Here is a 17543-nt window from a genome sequence, read left to right on the forward strand (position 1 = left end):
CCGCCAAGTTCTTCACTACGACATTCAGACACAGTCATTTCAGCTTGGATATTTTCCAAAGCAGATGGGACCAGCACTGGCCACTGTGACAGAGAAATCTCAATTAAGCACCCACTGGGTGCTTGACTTTAAGTCACACGACCTTCTAGTGCCCCTTCCAAGGAAAACAGTGGTCAAACGTACGCAGAATGAGTCAACTTCTTTTATTGGGGTTGTTAATTGTAAGTCAACTAAATGTTAGGGAATGCCTACCAAAATATGATGACTTTGGTTTTGGAACTATCAATCTCATTTCTTTTTGACAGTAATCAACATAATTATGCCAGTTGTCTGTTAAGCAAACTCCCAGTTCACAATAATGAAATTATGTCATCAGGCAGCTCATCTCAAAGAGCACACATGCAGTAATGAGCGAGGCACTCCGCGAGACGGAAAAATGAGGGGTGTGTCTCTTCAAAAGCACATCATCTAGTAAGCGGGCAGAAAGAGCACTAGAGCAAGAAGGTACCTGGTAGAGAATCACATTCAATAAATGTCTGTCTCCACAAATCTGCTCTTTAAGATTTCTACTTGTATACAATTTGACAACCACCACACAAGTATCTAGTCATATAGTACTTCTTGGTACAACTTAATGAGCTTATAAAAAAGGATTTACAAAAAACACTTATACCATTGTCAAGTAAAAAGAAATCATTTTAATACACACATTTGTACTTCCTTTAATTCAGCACTGATTTCTACTACACATGCACACCCATGTAGTTTGAATTTGCTTCATATTTATTTTCCAACGGGCAGCAACTTTCCCAATGAGCTAGTTGAGCTGAACTGTTTATTCTTAAGTAATAATGTACCTTGTCCTCAAAGAGTTTTATCTACTTTAACATTTTCGAAGAGCCCTGTGAGACTGCTCGCTATGGTGGCTTTTAGCTGAAATTTCCTTTTGGAAGATGGCAAAACAGACAAACAGACTAGGATCTTCCCAAGTCTACTGGTTGCTTACATTCACATCCCAGCTCGGTTGGGTAAGAGGTAGAGACGGAATAATAAGCAGATCGCCTCCAAACACAGCTGGGTGACAGAGCTTCACTTTTAGAAAGGAAACCGAATCATGAAAGCCTTCCTAATGGTGTGATTTGTTCCAGGGTTCTCTGATATTTAAGAAGGGAATTAATTCTTGTGCACAGCACTCTTGACGACATTAGAGACTTTTCTTCTCCAGCCATCATTCTCTAGCCAGGCGATTTATTGAACTTGGGGCAGTTGAAAGCACGAGGACTGTCTCCTTTCACAATCAGAGGTGGGGACAGCCTTCTCATTTCCGGCCAAATGGATCCGACCACACTTTTAACCCTATAGAGAGAAACAGGAATAAAAACAGGATTCGTTTGTAGACTTCCTACCACTTCCCTCGACCCCAAACAAACAAGATGACATCAGAACTGAGTTGTGCAATTTCCATGCAGTTTGAGGCAGGGCAGGGAAGCTGTCAGAGCCCCGGAATGGAAGGGCTAGGAAGCTGAGGCATCCATGAGGGACTTTTAAACGGCTCAGAAATGGCCCCATGACAGGGAGATATGTATTTGGCCTTGTTAAAAAAATAAATAAATAAAAAAGACCACAGCCACAGATTATAAGTTTTGGCTAATAAGCTGGAAACCTCTCATTCTCAGCCAACTTGGATCGTCTTAAAGTAACTAACTGTTCAGCCATAAAGGGAACTTTTGAGCTTTTGTATAAAGCTGAATCCTGCATCAATTAAAAGAGCTCACAAATAAACAGTATTTTCCCATGAGGGTAGTGTTTAAATAGGTGCTTGGTAAATAAGCCTGCAAAACAGCTATTTGCGCTTCATATTTAATTGCACGCTTGTTACACGTTGGTGCCCCCTGATCAAATGCAACAGAGAAACGTGCAAACTTGCAAAAACTATTCTGGAGTGAAATGGTAAGATGAAGTCTTGGGGTGGCACCTCTGAAGCGGCAACTGCTGTGGAGTAAACAGCACAATCACAATCGAGCCTCGAAGCGAAAAAGATTTCTCCCGCTACAAAGCAAACATCCCCCACCTCCCGCCCCGACAACACAATAGTCCACGTGGGACTGTGCTTTGATTTTTAAGTTTACCTGGTGGCTGCACATCTTCTTGAACAATACCGGCTCGATTTACGGCTTGTTCCTTCTCTAAGAAACAAAACAGAGAAATTACTCTTTAGAGAGGGGTGTAGGGGGCAGCGGGAGTGGAAATCCTATCTAGACGGGAAAATTAGAAAACAATGGAGCTGAGTGCTGGCAGATTCAGAGCCGCTATGCAAAGCTTTTAGGTTATGGAAGTTAGATCCCATCAAGCAAATAGATTGGACATTTTCAGTAAAAGCAAGCAAGCCGTACTTCAGAAGAAAAGCTCCCAACGAACATCTTTTCTCGGTGATCTCAGCAGTTTGGAAAGGCAACAAAAACAACAGAAAAAGAACAGTTTTGAAAGAACTGGTGGGTGTGAATATTAGGAGGGCAAGGCTGCTGAATTGAAGAAACAAGTACAATTAACAAGAAAACGATGTAGTTTATGTGTCGAAAATGTACTCCACTGAACGCCTAGACCCAGAGCTAAATATGCTGTTTTTGATAGGAAATAGAGCAGAAAATTAATCTTTGGGTGGGTGGCTTTGGCTGGGATAATTGAAGCTTCCCTAATTGATTGCAGGTGCTGCGCCAATTAGTAAGCACGTTTTAGTGACAGCCGCTTAGCCGATCTCTTTGGAGATGTCCAACAGGCGAGGGCCAAGAGAAATTGGGCATTTTATGTCTGTGGGCTTCAAGCACTCTGACACATCTTTCTAAGTGGTTTCGAATAAACCTAAGGGCTGTGAAAACAAAGACTTATTATTCTAGGTCTCTTGACAAACAAATGGTGGCTTTTCAGGAGAAGGACTTAGAGCCAAGGGATGTTTATTACTATATTATAGTAATTAAGTGTTTAATCGGAACTTTAATCAGGCTGACAGTGTTTCTTTAAATCCACATTTAGCTCTTATTTAATATTAGTCAGTTTTCTTTATTCTGTTGTTTGGATTCGTATAAAGTTACACAAGCATAACGGTACAAGAAACAGGAATTTGCCAAACTGGGAATATTCATTGAACTTGCTTCTCCCGCGATGTGACAGGAAGTCAATCCTAAGTGGCCTATCTGATAGTTTTATCAATGCCAAATTTTGCTTTGGCAAATAAAACACTGGGCAATAGGAATGATGTGAATCTTGACATCCAACCCTAAGCAAGAAGACACAGCATGAGGAAGCCCCTTATAGACAACAGTCCGATAGTTTCACTGGGCCTCTCTGAGAAGCAGCAGGTGAACAACAACCAAGACCCTGTGGACCAAGAAATGCCAAAGACTTCTCCCATCCAGAGTGGATGATAACGGGGCCTCTCAGGTGTCAGACTTTCTAAAATAACTCAACACAGAAGCAGAGCTCATTTCCTAAGAAGTTAAATTCCTGTAGGATTGAGCCCTACTGCACCATCAGTAAGTCTCCAAGTATGGATGTGTCTCAAACATGCTCTTAGAAAATGCCAACCAGGAAAAGACTACACTGTCATCGATCATGCCAGGGACAAAAATAGATATCATTTTTTTACACCTATAAAGTCCATTCTCCAGTATTATGGAAGAAGGAAGAGATGAGTTTTTTTAAAAATGTTGGATTGCCAGAAAGCATTCTAGACGTCCAGATTTAAGACAATCAGACATCCTGGTGTACCGAACACGTTCTCCGATAGGCTCAGTCCAGCAAAGCCAAAGAAGCTGGCAGACTGCCAAGCATCAAAGGAAGTTGACTTCTGGTGGCAACAGAATGCCTAATTGTGCTCTAACCTCTTACAACACAATGGAGAACCAAGGGAAGAGAAAAGAATCCGTCTTCACACTTCCTTGCTAATTGCTAATGAGGTTGGAGAGAGGCTGAGGATTTATTTTAAATAGACCATAATCTCTTTATAATCCTTGTCCTTACGCAACCACCTCTTTTTTCAGCTTGGAGAGGCAATTTAAACCGATTTGCTGAACCAGTTCCTACCAAGCGATAACCAGTATTAGCATCCTATCTACATCCCCGGTTCTTTAATCCATTAACGTCTTATAAATACTCTAAGGCAAAGCAGTCTTACACAAATTCGTGATAATGCACAAAGACACTTTATTTGTGAACACAGAACATTCTAAGGGGAAAACAAGCTGGTCCCTCAGGATTTAGCAAGTACATCTTGATGAGGTTGACAGGAGGTTTCTATTTTGCTATCATTAGAGAAACAGCAAACGTCTATCAACCTCAGGACAAGGGCAATGCAGAAGTCAGGGGGTTTAACTATGTGGATAGATCAGGATGAGCTAATTACTGACTTCTCAGTAGTGAGCACGTTTTCTATCAGGAGGGAAATGATTAAAACACTAACAGACAACACTGGGCCTGGAGCTTTGCGACGCCGGTTAGGAAAGTCCCCACTCGGGCATCTCAGCAAGCCCGACTCTGCCCCCTGGTGCTAAGGCAGTGAGCTGATTTGCAGCTTTAATTGAGGATCATTCTCTCTACTCAAAGGGCCAGGTATATAGTTAAAAACTCAGCAATACAGGCGGACGGGCTCAGTTCTGTACGGGAGGATAAGAATCCACCTAACAATTTTTAAGTCTTTGAAAATGAAACATATCCTTATATTAAATGTCCATATTGTGAAATAATCTATGTGACTTGCTCCTTTATTTAACTGTCACAGCACCAAATGAATACAGCATACCCAAGCGCCAGCCCCCTCAGCGGTCATCACTGACTAGGCGAGGGCGCTCTAGGGGAGGACCAGCAGGTAGAAACCTAGAAGCGGGTGCAGGTCTCGGGGCCCTACGCAGTGAGACTGCCACCTCCGAACACCCCCGCCATCTCCTCCTGCCAATGAACGGTTAAGATAAAAGCAACTCGCAACCTGCAGTAATGGGATGAATGTCAACATTTGAATATGGACTGTATATTACATAATAGCATTGTGTCAATATTAAATTTCCTGGATTGGATAATTGTGGTTATGTAAGAGAATGTCCTTGTTCTCAGGCAGTACCTGCTGAAGTGTTTAGGGATGAAAGCTCACAGTGTCTTCAACTTATTCTCAAATGGTTCAGCAAAATAAAAGTAACCATTAAAATATGTGTATATAATTACACATGTATATATATGTGTCTATGTGTATGTAGATACAGATATGTAACATATATAGAGGGAGAGAAAGCGAATGTGGCAAAATGTTGACAACTGGTAAATCCAGGTGAAGGACCTAAAGGGATTGACTGTACTATTCTTAAATCTTCTCTGTAGGTTTGGATTTTTCTTTTCTTAATAACAAAAGTATACAACTGCAAAACCAGTATAAGGCAGTCCAATAACACTGAGACTGCTCCATGGTGATTACTTCGAAGTATCTTTTTTTAAATGGCAAATATAAAATTAAAAATACTTTTTCAGTGCTCCCATTTTGCTGCAGTCTGACTGTGGGGTGATTCAGGACTGGATATCTACACTGGTGGCGAGTGTGAGCCAGCGGCTGAGGGGACCAAAGGGCCACCGGCAGCATGGATTCCTCCCAATACTGAGGACACTTGTTTTTCACCAGAGTGTGCAGTGGAATCCAGGCAGCTTTGCAAAGCCAGTTAGAGAGTAAGACTTTAGTCTGTGCACTGACCTTGTATTTGACTCTACTGTGAAAGGAAGAAAAATCAAATTCTCAGCACCTGCCATGTGCGGGAAGGGTATAGCTTAGTTGTATGGTGTGTGCTTAGCATGCTCGAGGTCCTGGTTCAATTCCCAGCACCTCTGTTTAAATAAAGAAACAAACCTAAGCACCTGCCATGTAATCGGGAAAATGCTCTTCCAAGGTCAGAATCATTTCTGCATCAAGTGATTTCTTGCAGCCCTGTTCCGGTTAGGGGTGGGAGGACAGAGGTAGGAGAACTGGGGTCTCACGGCTCTTCCAATGAACCTTTCTCTTTGCTGGCAGGTGCTTTCCCCTGTCCTAAATGCAGGTGAAAGAGGAAGTCATTAAGCAGCAGACAAGGCCGGGGAGTTAGGGTGTAGTGTCTACCCAGCAATGAATATGCTGAATGACCTTGGACAAGTCACCTAAGCGAGGAGACTGAATGAGCACCGGGTTTCTGGCAAAACTCTAGGATTTCATGCTCCTGCACATCTAACTAAAGTTAAAAATGAACAGGATCACAGAAGATGATCTTACTCTGCCTCATTTCATAGGTTGCCCTGAAATGGATGTTATTTTCAAAAGGCCACATTCAGGATCACTGTCTGGTTCTACGATGCTACGACAAAAGGCAGATCAGGCTTCGAGTTACAGCACCTGTACCCTTCCCCAGACGTGGGCTCTTCACACAAACCGTGCTGCGCCGACAGGGTGCAAGCTAAAAAGCACTGTCAGGGATTCCCTCCAGAGGCCCGGCACAACTGTCCCCATGCTTCTGGTTTGGGGCCGCCGACTACCAATGCCAAAGGCCACCTCCCCAGTGTTCATTTCAGTACTGAGGTCTCACATGTCGAACTGACTATGTATTCCACCTGAAACCTGACTTGGTGAAGTCTGGCTGAGTTAGTGAAAGGGCTGAAGATCACACCGCACGTCAAAATGAAATTCAGTACTACAATCTTGTGGTAGTGGCCTGACTGCTTGTGAATCATGGAAGATCTCCTTGGCATTCTTTTATGAAAGCAGTCTTCTGCCTCTTTTCTACTGCCTTGAAGCTTATTGCAGCAGGGGCCCGGGAACCTAATTGTCCCCATACCCAGGCTGGCCAGCATCAGTCAGGCTGGCCCAGCTGAAGGGTCTGCGCGGATGGGACACTTGGGCCCTACACGGCCTGGGTTCCTCCCTTGCCAGCCCCGCTCCTCTTCTCAAGGACTGGGTGTCTGCTCTGCCCTTCCAAGGACTGTGGGCTTCTCCTCAGTCCTCCTTGGAACATAAATGTATGAAGGATGCTCAGCAGAGGAAGATCCAACAAGAGAGGCTAAGGAGAGGCAGAAAGGCAGGAGTGAAAGAGCAAAGCCAGGAGTACTGACGGAGGGGACGGTCACAAAGCCCAGGGAAGAGAGTCAGGGAGGGAGCGGCTGGCCGGGGGCCCTGCCTCTCTCTTACTCATTGTTACCTGACCTCCTGCGTCACAAAGACAACAGAAGCCGAAACAACCAGGAAGTGCCTACAACTTGCCAACGTCACACCTACATCTAGCTGGACCCACACCCACGCTTCCTCCTGAGCTGGTGGAAGAGGTGCCCTGCCTTTGGTCCAAGGCTTCCTCTTCCATCTGATCTCAAGATCCCTGCCACCTCCCCCTCTGTGGGTCATCTTCTCTCTCCAGCATCCTTCTCTATCTAGAGACTCTCTCGGGTCTCCCACTGCTCCCAGCCAAAACGAAAACAAAACTCCCCTGAGCTCCCTTGATCTGCTGCAAATATAATTTGTCATTCTCCTCTCCATAGAGCCCAGTATCTTTAAATAGTCGACCTAATAAACTATTAAGTCTTCAGTCCCTTGCAATCTGCTTTCTGCCCTCTACCACGCCACTGAAAGCATTCTTAACAAAACAGCCAATGAGCTTTACCTTCTTCTTGCTAAATCCAATGGATATTTTCACTTCTCATCCTTTTCACTGTCTCCCAGCAGCCTAGCCCTGCTGACCACACACTTTTCATGAGGAGCTGTCTTTGTGGGACGTGTGACCACAGCCTCTTCTGTAATTCTCTCTCCCCGGCCACTCCTTGTCAGTCTCCTCTGGGGGCCCTTCCTCCCTGACCGCTTGCTCTTCAGACCTTCACCTGCACCCTGCCCTGGACCAGCTGTCTTCCTCCACCTCTGAGTGCTGCCTGGGAGCCCTGCCCACCGCAGTGACTCTGCTTCCCCTCTGGTGCTGACAACACGCCACCTCTAGCTCCAGCTCAGACCCTGCGGCTCAGCTCCAGACTGGCCCATCCCATCACCCAGGGGAAGGCTCCAAGAGCACATCCGGGTACCTAAAACTCGATACATCCAAAATTGAATCAACTTGTCCTCTCATTCCCCCAAATCGATTCCTTCTTGTGTTTCTTAATGAGTAGTACCACCATCTCCTCAGCTGCTGGAGCCAGAAAGCTGGGTGCCAGTCTCATCCCCCTCTATCCCTCACCCTTGAGTGAATCAGTCACAAATCCCTGTAGAGGATTTATTTCTTAAGTATGGCTCCCAAATTCAGTACTCCTCCCGAGGCCCATAATCACTGTCACTCTGGTCAGTCACCTCTCCTGGATGCCATGGGAAGCACACCCTTCCTGTACCTGGCCTTCTACCTCCAACCCTGACCCTTCCAGCCCCTCCATCACATACAGACAGAGGGAATCCGATCACCTTGCTCTGATTACAATACTTCAGTGATTCTTCACTGGCTGGACTCTGAGGACAGCAGAGGGTTACTGAAGTATTTTAAACAAGCAAGTGAGATGATCAAATTCAAAGAACAAATAGCACGACGGTCGACTTCTCAACAGCCACAGCAGAAGACCTGGAGTTCTACACTGACACACGAGAGTGGATTTTCCCAGTTACAATTTCTCATCAAAGAAATATAAACAGATGTATTTCAGAATGGAGAAACTGAAACTAGAAAGGAGTGAGATAAAAGAAGGATCAGTGAGTAAAGAATGAGGGTAAAGAGAGACAATCAGTGGCTGTGTAAAGTGCTGGTGGTACTAAGTGATTTGGGGAGCAACAAACACCAGGCAGGGTGAGCGGGGCACATGGGATGGGGCTGCCGCATCCTCAGGTCTTTGTATATTTCACAGGAGGTGAAGGTATTGACTAACTTTAAACTGTAATCACATGAAAGAAAAATACAATGTAAAACTTTCAAACTAGTAGAGTGGGAGAAATTAAACAAAGAAGGCTTGCAGGCAGAAAAGGAGAAAAGAAGGGAGTAGAGAAACAGAAGAATAAATAGAAAACACAAGACAAGGAAAATAAATGTAAATATATCAGTAAACATAAGTGAAAATGATTCCAATCTAACAGTTAAAAAAGATGATCAGATTGGATATTTTAAAAATCCCAGTTTAGGGTGGTTGTAAGACTCAAGGACAAATAAAGGCTAAATGTAAGAGTGTATGTGTGTGTGTGTGTGTATATATATATATATATATATATACACACACACACACCAGGAAAACACTAACCAACAGAAAACTGGTAACAATGATAGTATCAGATAAAACAGAGTTGGGGAGGAGCATTAGGGGTAAAGAGGACTCTTACATAATGATAATCGAAAAAATTCTCCAGAATATTCTAGATTGTGTGCACTGAATAATATGGCCTCAAGATATCTAAGTAACAGAATTAAGAAGCTTGTTCTGAAACCGTCACAGACAGAACTCTGTACCCCAAACCGAGAGGACATACATCATTCCCAGCACACAAGGAACATTTGCAAAAATTGACTTGTACCAAGTCACAAAGCAAACCTTGACCAACATCAAAGAGTCAAAATCATAGTCTGAATTCTTTGACCCCAAATGAAAAGAAGGTAGATCAGCAACAACAAAGCAGCTAGGAAGACCCCTGTGGCTGCTGGGTAGAGAGGGTGGTCGCGGGGGCCTAGTGGAGCAGGGAGACCAGCTCAGAGTTCGAGGACTGGGCAAGGGTGGGGACAGTGACATGAAAGAAGAGCTCTGACCATCTTGTCCAGTCATATACATCCGGCATCTAACACAGTGCCAGATACATAGTAACTGCTAAAATTGGGGTTTTAAAAAAATGAAAAGGAAGCTAAACAAATGCTAGCTGAATGTGTCAAAGTGAACTGAAGCTCTGTCCTCACAGCGGGTTCCCATGACCCAGTCACTAATGCCTCACCTGATGGGACCTCAGTTTACTGCCAGGTCAGACAGCTTTAGGTCTGCCCACCTGCTTAAATCTCCTTGTCTCATTTCCCTGCCCCTGTGGCTCCTTATTTTTGAAATGTTTTTATGCGATGCCTAACATAACACAAAGTGTTTCCATATCTGTTATCTCATTTAATTCTCTCCAAAACCTGTACATTCAGTTCTGCTAATTCCACTGTTACAGATGAGGAAAAAGGTCAGGCTCAGAGAGGTTAAGTAATCCACCTTAAGATCCTCATCTAGTAAAGGATTTAGACCCTCATCTAACTTACTCTCACCCTCTTAGAGAGGCAGCATGGTTCCCTGGTGTAGCAATTTAGGGCACTGTTCAAATTCCAGATCTGTGACTCATCGGCTGGGGGTCCCTGTGCAAGGTAACTATTCCTACCTTAGTCTGTCCACATACAAAATGGGGATGATGATCCCATAGCAACTACCATACACAGTTGTTATGAGAACCAAATGAGTTAATATATATATGAAGTGCATGGAAGAGTGTTAGACATATAATAAGCTTTCAATAAACATTAGCTGTTTTGTGTCATTTACCCATTTAAGGAATCAATTACAACTCTCAGATAAAAGTTGTCCAAATTAAAATTGAACCAGGAATGTGGGCAGGTGTAGATCGTCTTATAGTTAAAAATGCAGCTATTGTAGCCACGAGCACTAAATGTTCACTTAAAAGGCCTAATTTGTCTGTCTCAAGGTGACTCACTCAACTACAGACTCTGGACTAGCCCTGTAAAACTGCTGTTGGGAGACACAGCACAGACGCCTTGATATTCTGACCAGGGCAGGGTTTCTCAAGCTCAGGGCTGATCACATTTTGGGCTGGGTAATTCTTTGTCATGAGGGGGCTGTCCCGTTGCACTGCAGAAAGTTTAGCAGCAACCCTGGCCTCTACGCACTAGATGTTAGTAGCACACCCATCCCACCCCACCCATTTTGTGACAAGCAAAAATGTCTCCAGATAGAACCAAATGTCCCCTGGGGAGCAGGGGGACAAAAATCATCCCCAGTTGAGAGCCAGCTCTAGTCTTCATAACTAAAACTATTCTAGTGGGATCCCAAGCAGACTCCCTTGTCCCAAGTTCAACTCTAGAGGCTGTAATAAAATAGCCTGGAGCAGGGATCCAGTACCCAGGGGTAATGTAGATAGATTATGCAGGGCTTCACACGGTCCCATGTTCACCCCCACGCATGGTGCATGGAGATAGGCTGGAAGGCAGAATGCAGAGTCCATTTCAATCCTGGCTACAAGGAAATTTTAGTGTGTACTTAAAATGCTCTGCCTCAGAAACCAAATGTTGTAGCATTTGTAACGGGCAGAACATTTACACGGAGCTTTCGCCTTCAAATCACCAAGCTTTCAGCCTCCGCTAATACTCTCAAGGGGCAGGTTTGGCCCCCTTCCATCTTCAAGATGATTCAGGTTTCCTGGAGAACAAAATGAGCCTCTAATGCCTTATATTTTCTCTCTGACAGATGGTTTCAGATGTATCAAAGCGCTAATCCTTGCTGAAGTATAGGTCTCAAGGAAGGAGAGTTTGGCTTTTCGAATGATAAGACTTGAATGATTAAGGAAGAAAATTACTCCCAGGATATTCACCATTGTCATGTGAGCAACCAGCTTAAAAATAAAGGAAGACAGCAGAATCTGAAAAAAAAATTTGAGGAGAAAGGAGCGGAAAAACTCAAAACCCAGGTTAACGGTTTAGGTTTGAAACATTTCCACTCAAAGACATCTTTGGGAGTGGAAATGAAGTGCAATAAAAACACCTTCAAATTCAAGATTAATTAAGGCCCATTCCCACATCACCATTCCCATCTTAAGTGTGTGAAATTATGTCTGGAGACAGGGGCTGGACTTGGAATATTTGTCTTGCCCCATTTACCAGCTGTGTGACCTTGGGCGTTATACAACCTCTCTGAGCCTCAGTTTCCCCACCTATAAAACAGATAATACCTACCTCAAAGTAAGCTTGTGTAAATTAAACGATCCAGTGTTTGCCTTACGAGACACATAAGCCTTCAGTGAATGTCACTGAGTATAAACTAGTATTTAGTGTTGACCTACTCTGTGCAACTTTTGAGTCTCACCGGAGAATAGATGGTTTTATATTAAGGTACTGTAGAAACAGATAACTACTGATGAGGATGTTGGGGGTCCGAGAGGTTGTCCAAGGTCACATAAAGGGGCACATAGTGGGGTTCGACCCCGAGTCTCCCTGACTCGCCAGCCACCTCTCTCCATAGCCCCACGTGGAAAGGACGAAGGGAAGTGGGGGAGTTACTAGAGCCAGGCCACCACGCGGAGTCAGAGGTCACTCACGGTACTCTTCTAGCCGCATTAGAGGCCGGAAGTAGATGGGGTAGAAGGCGGCGCCGATCAGGGAGATGAAGCCGCCGAAAATGAAAGCGGTGCGTAGGTTCGGGGACATGGCTACAGCCAGGGGCTGCTCTGACCCGCTGAGCACCCCGCACTCTCGGAATCCAGACTCACGCCGGCTGGGTCGTGACCCCGCTCGGAGGAAGAGTACCGGCTTTCGCTTCCGGGCCTTGGAGGCGGGGCTAGGAGGCGGGACGGGGATGGGGCGGAGCGAGGTTGGGGCAGGGGTGGGACCAGAGGCGGGGCCTAGGGGCTGGGTGGAGCTAGGGCGGGGCGGGGGCGGGGGCGGGGCCTGGGCCCCGGGGCACTGCCTCCCCGGCGCTCTCTGCGCGCTACACCGGGCGAGCGCCGGCTGCGATTTGAACGTGGACTTTTACTGCTCTCTGTTCCCTGTTCTGCCCCCTCAACCTGGTTCTCCTCTTAGCCGCTCCACCTACCACTCTTCAGACCTCGTTTAGGACTGCCTTCTTTACCAACCACGCTTTTTCGTTCTTCCCCCTTTGATTTGATTTTAGTGATTACACGGTAGGTGGAGGCTCTCTATGGCTGGCTGATTTAATCCTCGTATCATTTACAAGTGAGGGAATCCTGGCTTGGCTGCTCAGATTTGGGCCCAAAGGGCGGCTTGAGGGTGTTAGAGACAAAGGTGCAAATCTCCAGGCCCAGGATGGCCTGCAGGGGATTCTGAAATCGGAGCCAGAGGGGCTCCTGAATCGAGACTAGCCTGGGAGGAATGTTGTTTCAACATCCAAGCTACAAGTAGATCTTTTCTGACTCCGATTTTCCATTCCCTCCTCTCTCCCTCTTCCCTTTGCTGAGTGTCAGGGATGTGAAGGACAACGGGGAGTAGATAGAGATCAGTGCAGGGCAGGGAGCCCAGTCCCGTTGATGGGACCCTGGGGCTCTGCCTTATTGCCTGGGGTGGAAACCACTGAGGACAGACACCTTCTTCCTCTTCCTAGGATCTCCATCCTCCGTGCTTCCAGGTGGGCCGCTGCAGCATAAGGTCTGCCCCTTCCCCGGCCCAGGGGTACTGGGCAGCTGAGACTAAGATTCCCTAGGCTTTCACTAAATCCTTTGTAAATAAGAATGATACCAGCAGCCGGGAGCTGGGGAACAAAGAAGACCCCAGAAAATCTTGACACCCCCCAACATCATTATTTAGTCCAGAAAATGGTGCAGAGGACACAGATTTCCTCTTTCTCTGTAGTTTTGCAGTTGAGTCAGGCTACTATTTACCTTCGTGGTTCCAGGAGCTTATAAATCAGGTGTTTGTACTGTCAGCCGATTTATAGACTGTCTGCTGTACCCCAAACGCCAGGCAAAGTGATATGGGGGACACAAAGATGAATAAGACGTGACCCTTGCTCTCCAGGATCCTGCCATGTGGCCAAAGAGACAGGACATATACATAAAATGATAACTAATGACCGGACGCAGCCTGTTGCTGATGAGTGATACAGTCCTGCGGGCTACAGAAGTTCAGAGGAGGAAGACAGATGACTGTAGGGTGAGACAGCTGCTCCGCGGGCACTGCAGGAGCTTGTTAGGGTGAGGACAGAAGCAAAGAGGGAAGCTGCGATGTGTGCTTTATATCACCTGATCTGAAAATCTCAAGCGTTCTGTGCATTTGTCATTTTAGCCACCCAGCAGCCCTTTCTCTTTCTATTAATAGTATTCCAGATATCTTTCACTCCTCTCCTCTACCATTCTTAATCTGTGAGGTAAACGGGGGCTTCACCCCCTGCCCTACTCCTGACTCTTTCCCAGCTCTGGGGGTTAAGCATATAATCAAACCTGACCAAGCTCCCTCTCTCATCACAGAGATTGATTGGCACTGGACCCAGGCCTGATTGTCCAATGGGGCTGCATCCTTCTGGCCAAATGACCCATGCTCAGCCAACCATAGTCTATCCCAGCTGCTGGAAAGCTGGATTTGAACCTGAAGGGATGAGACTCTGGAACTGCAGGGGACCACCATTTAGAGATGGAGAATGAGGACAGCAGAGCAGAGGGAGAGCTGAGAGATGGGGAGAAATCAGATACTGACATATGTTTGAGCCCTGAAGCCAGTTGTGCCTGAATTTCTCAGTAACACGAACCAATAAAGTCCCCTCTTCACTGAAGCCACTTTGAGTTGGGTTCTGTCTGTTAAAACAGAAGGAGTTCCAGATGAAATCACCATGGGTGTGACTGCATTTGCTCAACACCTCCATGAGCTCCAAGTCAGAAATTACCCTATTTTTTAGATCAGGTCACTGAGAGCCAGAGACCACACACCATTGGCTGAGCCAGGACCAGGGCTGAACTCTCATGATTCCTAATCTGGTGTGCTCCTCCGTGACATCTTACTGGTTCCATGATCAAGCTTGGCAGGTGGCTGGCTGAGCCCTATCCTCAGAGGCTCCGAAAGCCAGTATAGAGAATGCCGGGATGTCCTCATGAGGTACCAACAGTGCATCCAAGGCAAGGACCCCACCAATGTGGGACAGATGAGCCACCCCCTCTCCAGGGTGATGTGGAAAGTAATGTGGTTTCTCTGCCCCTCATGCTGATCTAGAGGTTTTAGTCTGGCCAGCAGCCAGCCTATGATCTATACAAACACAACAATCTATACCAACGGCATAGCCCATCTATAGCTTATTAGCATCATCCTACTCAAACTAGTTACCTGTCACTTGCCTGCAACTGAGTCCTACCAAGTACAAGTTCATCTTTTTGACCCCAGTGTTCTCCCCCTTTCTTGACTATCCCACCGACCTATAGATTCAATCAACAAATACAAAGCACTGTGCTAAGTGATTAGGAACACAGAAGGGAAGTGGTCAACATTTGCATGTTTGACAAAGGTTCACTGAGCCCAGCACTTTTTCGGCCCTCTTGGATGCGGCAGTGAATTAACAGGAGGGTCTGTTGTCCTCAAGGTAACTACGGTCTGGTGGAAGGATATGATGTTGACTGTGGATAGTCATTTTGGACACTCGGCCTTCCCTAATAATAGCTCCTGATTCCTTTCAGAGAATGACCTCTCGTCTTGGCTTTCTTGGTTGGGGCCCTGGGCATTCCTAGCAGTGCTGATATCAAGGCTGTAGGACACTTCCGCTGTGCAGGCCACTATCACAGGTTTACCTGGTGAGTACTCAGCAGTCCCCATGGGTAGGCATCCCCACTTTCAAAGAGAGAAGCTGAGGCATAGCAAAATGATTAGCTCAAGGTCACATGGCTAGTAAGTGGCAGAGCCTGGATTCAGATCCAGACTGGCTCCAAAGACCTGCTCTTACCACCAGTCTAAACTGCCTCACAAAGTCAGTGAGCTCACCATGTCTGAATATGGGTTCAATTCCAACTGGGCCCAATTGTTCTTTTTCTCCCAGGAATAAGAATCATGAGGACAGCGACACAAGGACAGGCAGCACAGTTGCAGTGGATTTCTTCCATTGCAAATGTCCTGGTACGATGATTGCCTAGCTCCTGCTTGCCTGTGATCCCGGAGCTTCCCTCGTCCCCCCTTGCAGTCTGGTTCTCAGCTGTTCATTGTATTCTATAAGCCACCCTGTATGATTCCGGTAAACTCCCTTTGGACTTCAGTTAGTCAGAATACGTTTCGGTTACGTGCCACTAGGCGCCCTAATAGATAAGGAAATTTCCATAATTACCTCCAACACATGGCATGGCTGAAGGGCTTGGGGCTTCATAGCTGTACTAATGTTTGCGAATGCAGCAGGAGGTTTGGGTCTGGAAGGTATTCGTGCAGAGGGAGAGACAGCTCAAGGGACGTAGGGAGACAGGATGCAAATCAAATATGTCAGGAGTCCTAGGGTGCATATTTTCATCTCAATCACCGAGAAAAAAAATTGGTTTGGGCTCCTATCCGGCACTTCCCCCTTCTTCCCTTGGATGTGAAGATTGACTGCTTGCAGGAAGGGGACCACCAGTGGTGTCTCACACAAGGTTCAGACAGACATCAAAGTTAATCCGCTCTCTGATCTAAGCAAAATGTGATGAGGGTTTCCTGGGACAGCAGCTCTACTAATTGTGGCACTGCAGCTGATGTATTTTTAGACTATTGTGGATTCCCAAGAAGGATCATTACCTTCTACGGGAAATTAGGCAGACTAGAAACTTGGCGTTTGGAGCAGCATGGGATGTAATGCAGGACCCTCTGGACCCTGTGCTTTTGAGAATGTGAGAGTGAGCCAGGGAAATGCTTCCCTATTTTTCTTGGGCACTGTGAGTCTCTGAGTCTCTACCCATCTGCGTAAATATTTCCCATTTAAATCACTTGTTTAAGTTTTTCTTCTTTGACATGTTCTTTATATCTGAGAGATTCCCCCCAAATGTCCAGCCCACAATTTTAACTAATGTCTTTATGACTTCCGGTGTCTGGACCCAGCCTTTCTGCTAAACCCCAGCCTCCTGTGCCTGATGGCCACCTTCAGGCTCCACCCCAACTTGCTCCTGCTCCCTCCTCCTCACTTTCACGGCCACTGGCTTGCTTTGAGGACTTGTCCGCTCGTTTTGACCACGGCTGCGCAACTGTCTTGAATTTGTCATCCTCTTACTGACATCCTCAGTCAGTAAGCTATCTCACTCATGGGCCAACCAAAGGTAACTTCGGAAACCACAGATCTGGTCAATCACTGATCTTCTCAGAAGCCTTTGGTGTCTTTCTAAAGTATGGATTCTTCATCCTGGACCCCAGGTTCTGGTCAGCAGGCCACTAAAGGTCACTGTTGCATCCATGTGCTTCAACTGAGTGAAAGACTAATGCTCTAGGTCTTGTCTGCCATGCTCTTTGCCCATGGCTGCAGCTGATTGAATCAGCATGGGCATAAGACCCAATATCTCTGCCAAGCAGGGAATGAGCTTACCCAATCAGACTTTTTGCCTCTGGAATTTTAGCTGGAAAATCAGGCTTGAGAGGTTGACAGAGGGAGCAGATGCACAGGGAGAGGCGGTAGCAACACGAGGGGAGCTGTGAGTCAGCCATGGTGATGAGTCAGCAGAAGCTGGGAGAGAAACGCTGGGCTGAGTAGATGGGGGAGGAATTGCCTGGGAAGAGGAGGAAGCAGAAAATGGAGGAGAGTGAAAATGAAGACCCACAAATCCCTGCTGCTGAGAAGTAATGAGATGCCTGAAACTTGAGGGCTTCCTGGGATTCGTTTATTCATTTGTTGACTTCTACCATTTT

At 46.1% G+C, this 17543-nt stretch overlaps 1 protein-coding gene and 1 long non-coding RNA gene across 3 annotated transcripts; one reads left to right on the top strand and one right to left on the bottom strand.

Annotated features, from left to right (window-relative positions):
• Positions 1 to 1231: 1231 nt before the first annotated feature.
• Positions 1232 to 12522, bottom strand: SMIM20 (small integral membrane protein 20). Its single transcript, XM_015241529.3, has 3 exons — positions 12296 to 12522; positions 2130 to 2186; positions 1232 to 1356 (listed from the first exon to the last, which is right to left on the bottom strand). Exons 1-3 carry the CDS (start codon positions 12402 to 12404, stop codon positions 1319 to 1321), a joined length of 204 nt encoding a protein of 67 aa, XP_015097015.1. The 5' UTR covers positions 12405 to 12522; the 3' UTR covers positions 1232 to 1318.
• Positions 12523 to 12703: 181 nt separating this feature from the next.
• On the top strand, positions 12704 to 14448 carry LOC140700536 (uncharacterized). Of its 2 annotated transcripts, none has more exons than XR_012078950.1 (3): positions 12704 to 12877; positions 13728 to 13903; positions 14177 to 14448. It is a non-coding gene; the product is annotated as an uncharacterized lncRNA (long non-coding RNA). The 2 variants fall into 2 exon arrangements; XR_012078951.1 differs by lacking the exon at positions 12704 to 12877 and adding an exon at positions 12887 to 13338.
• Positions 14449 to 17543: the final 3095 nt, after the last annotated feature.

This window comes from Vicugna pacos, chromosome 2 (assembly GCF_048564905.1).
Source record: "Vicugna pacos chromosome 2, VicPac4, whole genome shotgun sequence".
NCBI lineage: Eukaryota > Metazoa > Chordata > Mammalia > Artiodactyla > Camelidae > Vicugna > Vicugna pacos.

Excerpts from the sequence above, each read along its gene's own strand:
- SMIM20 (XM_015241529.3), bottom strand. The coding sequence starts at position 12,404 with ATGTCCCCGAACCTACGCACCGCTTTCATTTTCGGCGGCTTCATCTCC. Across the intron at positions 2,187-12,295 it reads AATGCGGCTAGAAGAGTACC|AGAAGGAACAAGCCGTAAAT; the intron begins GTGAGTGACCTC and ends TTTGTTTCTTAG. Across the intron at positions 1,357-2,129 it reads AGAAGATGTGCAGCCACCAG|GGTTAAAAGTGTGGTCGGAT; the intron begins GTAAACTTAAAA and ends TTCTCTCTATAG.